The sequence below is a fragment of the Periophthalmus magnuspinnatus genome, chromosome 23, assembly GCF_009829125.3.
Source record: "Periophthalmus magnuspinnatus isolate fPerMag1 chromosome 23, fPerMag1.2.pri, whole genome shotgun sequence".
Lineage (NCBI taxonomy): Eukaryota > Metazoa > Chordata > Actinopteri > Gobiiformes > Gobiidae > Periophthalmus > Periophthalmus magnuspinnatus.
Window position 1 is genome coordinate 11,613,510 of NC_047148.1, and position 8,521 is coordinate 11,622,030.

At 41.6% G+C, this 8,521-nt stretch overlaps 1 protein-coding gene across 1 annotated transcript; it reads left to right on the plus strand.

Moving 5' to 3' along the window:
• The first annotated feature begins 266 nt into the window (after positions 1-266).
• Positions 267-6,949, plus strand: btg1 (B-cell translocation gene 1, anti-proliferative). The gene is made up of 2 exons (XM_033989842.2): positions 267-711; positions 3,053-6,949. The coding sequence occupies exons 1-2, from the start codon at positions 567-569 to the stop codon at positions 3,439-3,441; spliced, it is 534 nt and encodes a 177-aa protein (XP_033845733.1). The 5' UTR covers positions 267-566; the 3' UTR covers positions 3,442-6,949.
• Positions 6,950-8,521: the final 1,572 nt, after the last annotated feature.

An 8,521-nucleotide genomic window follows, 5' to 3' on the forward strand; every position in this document is an offset into this window, starting at 1 on the left:
AGCCCTTTTGGGCGTATGTGTTGAATGACAATTTAAACCGTGTGACATTTGGCTTGGCATTTTTGATTTCTCAACAGTTTCACTTGAATGGTCTCAGATTTTACATTGCGTCCCTCTGTTTATTTTCAGTGCTGTGACGTGACCATCGCACTCCTCCTTTTTGAGGCCCGTCAGACGTCAGCAGCGCGCTCATTGGTCAGCCCCTGTTGCTGCTGTAGCTGCCTGTGTGCGTGCTGTGACGGACGGAGGGGGCGCTATATAAAGCAGCCCCCACGCTCTTCTCTTCACTCTGGAGGTGGCAAGACAAGGGAAAGGTTGGAGAAAGTTGCGCAGGGACCCACAGGCCCCTGTACTTACAATAACAACAACACTGCAGCTACCGTCCTACAACACGGGACCCTCGCCTATACTCCCTTCTACCTCGACTGTTAAATGCCAAGAAAAGCAGTCAGACTCACCCAAGCAAAGACCGCTGCTCACAAGTGGAAACATCGAACTGCCTTCGGGACAGACGCGTAGACATCGACGAAAGCGCACGGGTCGTCGCCGTTGCTTTTTCTTTCTCAATGCATACCCTTTGTGCTCGGGGAACCATGAAACCAGAGATTAACGCTGCCGTCGGATTTCTGTCCAGATTTCTGCGGGTGAAAGGACATGTAAATGACCGACAGGTCCAAACATTCAGCCAAAGCCTACAGGATATTTTGGCAGGTAAGGAAAAAAAATCCAAAATGGTTCCAAACTCTCTCCATTACATTAAAAAACCGTTACGATTAAACCAGGAGCTTCATTTTTGTGTTGATTAATTCAGAGAGTCTGTAAATACCAAGATGGTACCAATAATAGCATTTCTTTGTTCTCCAACTATCATTATCTGTGCGCCACGAAAGCGCTCCACTTTTTTCGCGTAATTCAAAGCGAAAACTCCTATAAATGTGACCATACCCAAGCGAAGGCCTTATTTTATGATTATTGTGTGTAAAACGTCGAATGTTTTAGGTTTGGAGTTTTCATTGTGGTGTTTGAGAGTGTGTAAAAGAGGGGGGAGGAAGGAGGCGCTCTTCTCAAACAAGGAAGTGCGTCTCGATAAAGCTCTGAGCAAAACAGCCCACAGTGCGCTGACAGGGGCCCGTTCAATTACGTAATGCTCAACTATAATTGGGTTATCAGCCGCATTTTACCCAATTAGACTGCGTTTTGTATACTCAACAAGTAATTTTACATTATCTGATTTTTTTTTCTTACATTTGTTTATAGCCATACTTACTTTTTTTTTTGCAGTTAATTAAACACAATTTTATAGGATTTAAGCATTTCATATTTTAACCCTTAGCCTATTTCTTGCATTCTTAGCCATACTATTTATTAATTATTTATGTGTTTGTTTATTTTCAGTAATGGTTTCTATATTTAATAACGTAAACATTTAATATCTCCAACATCTGTTATCTGTAAATATGTGTTTTTAACTTTGTCTTGTACAGTGTCCTTGAGTGTCCTGAAAGGCGCTTTCAAATAAAATCTATTTGTATTATTATTATTATTATTATTATTATTACTATCTGTCATGTTTTCATCGTTAATAATCTGAAGCCAACGTAGCGAGTCAGGCTTTAGGGATTTTGCGCTTTTCTGTGGTAAACACATTCCAATCTAAGGGCTTTAAAGCTCCCATACATCTGCTCGTCTCGCTCCATCTCCAGCGACTCAAGCTCTGGGTGACCTACATTCAATGCTGCGCTTATTTACAAAGCGCGCTATGCTGGGTTCAAAATGAAAAGTTGGGCTATAAAATGGAGGACTCGACAGGGGCCATTGGATAGGCTATTATATTTGGCTATACTGAGTAATCTTTTATATTATGGTGATATTAATGTTTATAGTTTGGTTATTAGAATTGGTTATGTCAGATTTGGGGGTGAGGGCTTTATATATAGAAAAAACACTGCAGAGAGAAAAACAAATCCCTTATTTTGTATAACCATATTACTTCCCATTTATAGTCATCACCACAGTTGGCATAGGGAATGTGTTCTGTGCAAAACTACTGACCAGTTCAACTTCAAACTATGATAGATTGATGTAACAATATTTGGAATCCCACGGCTGTGCAAAATGGGCCAGCTCTAAAGCAGTTTTGAGTTCACAAACATTCAACCTTTGTGTCTGTTCATTTGACTGAAGTGCTGTAGCCTGCATGTCCTATGTGGAATACGGGGGAAAGAGCCATTTATTAGTTTAGGATGCATTTAAATAGGTGTATGATATTTTGCTGTTATTTACTGATATTTTTGTTTTCATGGTTTGCCATAGTGGTCTGTTTTGAGGTCAGCTTTGTTTGTCAAAGAAGGCTTTAGATAAACTCTTTAGGTTACGCACGCATTCAGCTGCCTTCTTTCTGCTTCCTGTCTCTACCCCTCCTTCCTGCGTTCTGGCTTTTAAGTAGAGGTCTTGTGGAGCTGATCCTGTCCCAGCTGCTGTTCCAGGTTTGGGAGGTAGAGCTGTCTTTGTGGCCCAGTCTGATGATCTTTCATGAATGCCAGGCCTCAATTAGCGCAGGAACAGTCCTGCTAAATGAGAGGCGGGTGTTATTACTTGGTGTTCGTATACAAGTGACAGTACAAATATTGAATTCAGTTTTTTTTCTTATTGCCTTCATTTTGAGGATTGTTAAATTGTGCAAAAGCTGTGTGTGGGTGTGTGTGTGTGTGTGTGTGTTTACAAATGAACAAGAGGAATACATTATTAGGGCCCTGTGCCTTTAAGAGGTGGAGCTGTGCTTCCCAGATGGCTGGCCAAGTTTAACACGTTTGGTGTTTTGTTCAGCGAATCACAGGAGACTCGGTGACACTGACTGCAGCCTGCAAAAGAATGGTGCATAAACATGGCACCAAATAAGGCTTCCAGATACCCATTTATCTTTTGGTGTAAAATGAAATTACATTTTATGAAAGCTACTTAAATATTGGTAGAATATGTGTGTCAATGTTTCTTATTGTACCCTTTGATTTTATTCACCTGCTAACCAAGCCTCTTCTGGTTCCCTCTGCAGAGCAATACAAGCACCACTGGTTTCCAGACCGGCCCTGTAAGGGTTCAGGGTACCGCTGCATCCGCATCAACCACAAGATGGACCCCCTGGTGGGGCAGGCGGGCCAGCGCATCGGCCTAACCATCCAGCAGCTGTACCTGCTGCTGCCCAGTGAGCTCACTCTCTGGGTGGATCCCTTCGAGGTCTCCTATCGCATCGGTGAGGACGGCTCCATCTGTGTCCTGTACGAGTCTACGCCCACGCCCGTAGTACTGGCCCCCTCTGCCTCCATCAGCTCGCCTTCAGGAGGCCCCTTGGTGGACAGTCACATCAGCTGCAAGGAGGAACTGATGGTGCTGGGCAGAACCAGTCCCTCCAAGGCCTACAATATGATGACTGTGTCCAGTTAAAATGGCTGCTATAACTCAGTCATTTTTGATCAGGGTCACACCCTGTCTGGTCAGGTATTTGATCAGTGCAGGGTGAGCCTTTTTAAGCTAAGAATATGAAATGAAATAGTGAAAGAAGAAAAAAAAGAGAAAGGATGTGGCCTACCATCCAGGTGATGGAAACCTTGTTATTTTTACCCTTTAGCCATTTCCCCCATTCTGTTCTGTCAAACCATTGAATCAGTTGGGCACTCCCATTTTTCCCGGGGAGGCTTTGTGGAAATGGAACTGTTGGGGCAGCTATATCCCACCAACCAGGAACCTCTGGAGTCTGGCTTGTCAACTCTCCTCGACTGTAACAACATTGAGATCAGCTCCACCACTGAAGGGGCTATCGGCATCAATATTTGCACTTTTCTGACTTGTGGTTACTATGGGTACACATCCTGACTTGCCTGCATTACACCAAAATCAAATTTATGACAACACCATTTTAAGAGATTTTAATTTAATTTTTTATGAATGGAGAGGAAGTAATTAATTGACATATGTATTTTTACATAGATAAAATTTAACAAAGAAACCCCAATTTCAAGCATTTTTTGGACCACCGGGAATTTCTCCGAATCCCAAGTGGAAAGTTTGTCTAAATTTATTTCCTCCCCAATCTACCATAAATGAATATCTACTTCCTGCCCTTAAGCTGTTTATAAGTGCAAGTGGAATTGTGTTTCTGACACCTGTTACCTATGGATACCAGCGTGTCCTATTGCACTGTTGCTTACCCATTATTTGTGTGTGTAGCTTTCCAAGGAAGGCTCATCCCTTCCTAAAATGAATTAATGAATGTTGTTGAAATTCAATCAAAAGTTCCTGTGTTGTTACTAAGCCCCCTCTCCCCACCATTTTTCCACTTCTGTTTCACCAAATTTCAAAGTGTAGCAAAGGGGTCCAGTTTTACCCACCTGTTGGTCATGTGACCTGTTAGATTTGACATTGAATGCACTTTGACATGAGATTGTGTGGGATGTTTATTTTTATAGAAAATTGCCTGCATTCCATCCATTCGAATGTCATCTTTTCATGCCGTTTATTTGCCCATCTCATTTTAACTTTCGTACTTACTGTAGCTTTTATGTTGAGAAACAATTGTGTTGATGAGGGACTGTGCAAGTCTGGGCTGGAGCATTTTACACTGTATTAACATTTCAAATCCGTTTTAGCCACAGTCATTTTGGTTTGTGCGAACTTTCCATCTGTTTGACACTGTCCTGGCTCTGGCTGCAGAGCTGTTCCCTCAGAGACACGTGTTGCAAAATGCCGATAGTTATAATGATGGTCTGAAAGGTCTGGCCTAAGTGATGACTGTGTGAGACTTTGGCCTGTGGAGGTCTGCAGCACACTGTTAATGATTCATTTAAATTTGAATCCAAATCGACCCCAGGCCCTCAGAGGCATGGGTTTAATTTACATTTCCAGTCTCCATAGAAACGATGCCTACCTTTTTTGGAGGTACACTGCCTTAGTGAGACATTTCTATTAAGAGCCATTTGTACACGTCTGGCTAATGTCAGGCTCAAGTGTACCAGGTGCAATATGCTGTGTGGACCAGACTAAGGTGTCTGCCTTCCAGCCTGGTAGCTCCCCCGTCCCTTTTGTGGCGGTCAGTGCCTCAAGTTCCACATATCAGGCCTCAGCTCAGACCTCGTCCTGCCAAAGCAGACCAGCACGCTGCCATCTGACCCAGTGGAGCAGGTAGACTTAATGTGACACATATCAGCATTCATCACGGGGGGTGGGCTGAGGGTGCCAGGCAGGGGCTGTGTAAAGAGAAGGGGTGAGGGCCAGACTTTGTCCAGGGCAGCTAAACTTCCTCCACCCCTCTCAGGACTTATCCAGCACCCACTGACCAGTGCCTGGCCCCAATCGCTCTGCTCTCTAGTGATGGAGGACAAACCAGCACACACGCATGCCGTGATCAAGGGGCTAGTGAGAAATGCAGAAACGTATTACAAAGTAGTTTGCTTGAGGGTACCAGGACATTGTTTTATTTTGATCTCACTGGATTGTGCTGCACTTGATTACTGATTGGAGTAGCATCTTTGTTTACATGCATTTTAGGATGACGGTTTGATGTACCCCTCTTCACTTCTGTTTTGAGGCTCAGTGGTAGTGGTGTTAGAACAGATGCTGGGACAGTGTTGCCAGGCCAACCCCTGGACACATCTGTCACAGCAGACTGCTTCACCAGTCATCCCAGACCTGTTTATGTATAAGCTTCTAAGCCCCAGAGGATCATGGGTACTGGAGCTCCAGCTTTTGATATGCACTGTACCCAGCCCCCTTCCCTGCTCTGCTGTCACAGGCCACTGAGGGGAGGACAGCAGAGATCCATGTAGACCAGAAGTTTGTTCCATTTTAAATTGTGCTGCTCCACACAGCTTGTCATGATTTGTGTTCCCCAAAAGAGGGGGTGCCCATCTCTTCCCCTTACCTGTATTTTATGGTCACACTGATAGTATCAGCTCAGTCTCGGCTAACTCCGCTGTTGACACTTCTGCTCTTCATGTTAAGAGGATTTTAATCTGGTAAACCATTTTTAACAATTTGTTTTTAAAGTTCCATATAATTCAAATTGAAGCCAAAATCCTCTCCAGCGCCTCCTTCACTATTTTAAGTTGGCTACTGGTAATGTCCTTGGTAATATTGATAACTTAAATGGCATCCATTCAGCTTGTGCGCACATAGGTTACAAAATGATGAGTGCTTTGAATAGTCAGAGGTTAATAGCACATAAAATGCACTAAATATGTCAAGTTGAAGTGACTTTGGAGACCAAGGAGTCTCTCTGGAATGTATTGCCAAACTCAGGCCTCAGACATTCAGTAATACCCTTATGGAGAAGTTGTGCATGTTAACATATGAAACAGAAAGGGAACAATTTTAATGTTGTCAAATATTGTCACCCTTTAGTCGAATTATTGCCACTTTCACATTGGAGGGTTTCAATATTGTAGAATGTATTGTAACTGTACAAATAGTAGAGTACATAACATTATACTTGGGAAGTGCCAATAATTGCTATCAGAAGGTGTTTTAGATGTATTCCTTTTGTATTTCATCTTTTAACATGGATAATTCTTTTTCTATGTGGAGCCATTAGTGACGGGAGCATTGGCAAGGACCAAAGTTGTTCTGGTGAAAAATATTGTTTCCATGATCTGTAATTGTAGACATATCCTTTGTTTTTATTTTCTTCTTTCAGTTTTTTCTATTTTTTTCTTTTTCCTTATTTACATAAAAGCAGAAAATAGACAAAAAATCTGAGCTTACCCAAGAAAAGCTGTTTCTCGTGATCTTATGTCAGTACACCGTGTTCAGTCTCTTTTCCTTGGGTATGTTGTGATGAACTGCTGTAAATTTGTACAGTTCATGTAAATTGATTGTGCGGAAGTTGTACAGATTTCTATATTTTGGAAGAAAAGTTTTTTTTTGTCTGTAATAAAAGATTTCCTATCTTGGCATCATATTCACTGTGATCTGCGTCCTTATTCAAATATTAGCACTTCAGGCGTTACTTGCAGCCTCTCAAGTAGTTCAAACAGGGCTAGAGTCTATTGACTTTAGTTGATCTTTTAATATTTATATTGAAGCACAAGTGGATAAACTTTATTTACAACTGAATTGTGTGTTTGTTCATACTTAATTGTGCTGGCAGCGTATATATAAAATCTTTAAACTAATCCATGTCACAGAAGTCCCAATCATTTGAGCATTTACACTTTAAATATTGTATATTATTATATTGCACAAATTACGTGAATAAAAATATTTTTGTATTTCTAAAATAACTCCAAGGATTCTCAATGAAATCAAACATGGGTCAATGAGGAGTAAGGTCCTGAATAGAGAAAACTAGTGTTGATTCAGATATGGTGTTCTGGAAGTTATATGCTGTGATAAAAACAAAACATTGGCACATTTTGTGTCTCCACTATGCTCTGTTTTCATTTAAAAATATGCAGGAAATATTCAAACTCATGAATCTAAATGGGAGTGTGGATGCTTGTGTTGCATTGCTGATTGGCTGTGACAGATGGTACAGTTAGTAAATCCCCTCTCTAAACTTGAGGGTGTAAAAAGTGCTAGCTCGACTCTGGCCCAAATATGCGTTTCAGGACAACAGCTGACTGTGCAGAATGCACCAGTGTTGGATTAAGGCTGTGCTCCTTTGCAGCGCTCTCAATCTCCCTGGTTGCTTAGCAGCAGGCAGCAAAAGAAAACACGGGGCGCTTTTTGACACCCGCACAAAGGAGGAACGAGACGAGCTGGTTTAGCAGGAGCCGAGGGAGGAGGGAGGGCCAAACCTTTGAGCTGCTGTTGAAGTTTGGTTTAGATCCACAAATAGCACCCCAGCGTCCCAGGACAGTGGACATATAGATATAGTAGTAGTAGTAGTAGTAGAGTTTACTTATGCTGTGTTCCAGGATATCTATGCTATGATATAATCCCAATTCTAATGCATCATTTCTGAAATGTCTGTCATATTTTGGCCAGGTCCAGTCTGCTGTGGCCAGTATTTCATAAAAGTCTACAGCGGTTAAAATATTATGAAAAAAAGAGCAGGGTCTTAATGCTCTTTTGTTGTTTTGGATTGAATCAATTGCCCTGTTGTTTTGTTCATGTAAAAGCACTTAATACTGTTTCTGTGGTTAATATGATTTAATGAGTTTAATGTGGTTTTGTACATGAGATACAGTCATATACATTATATACATTGGATTGAAATTCCAAAGCTCAGTGGAAGATTCCAGAGGTGTGTTTGAATATACTCAGATCTGTTGTTTGTTTTATATGAAAATATTATCCTGGGGAAATGAATGTAAAACAGGCCAGCAGAAAGACAAACCACAGTAATCCAGATTTAAGAGGATTTTGCAATCCACTCGGAACAGGCTTTCGCAATGAGTCACACAACATGACTTCTGTCACGTTTCCATCTGGAAAAAATAACTGATGTTGTAACAATGTATTTCCACAATCATAAACTTTCTGTAATGGGCATGTTATTCGCCTTATAGGTTTTACAGCAGAAAACCCC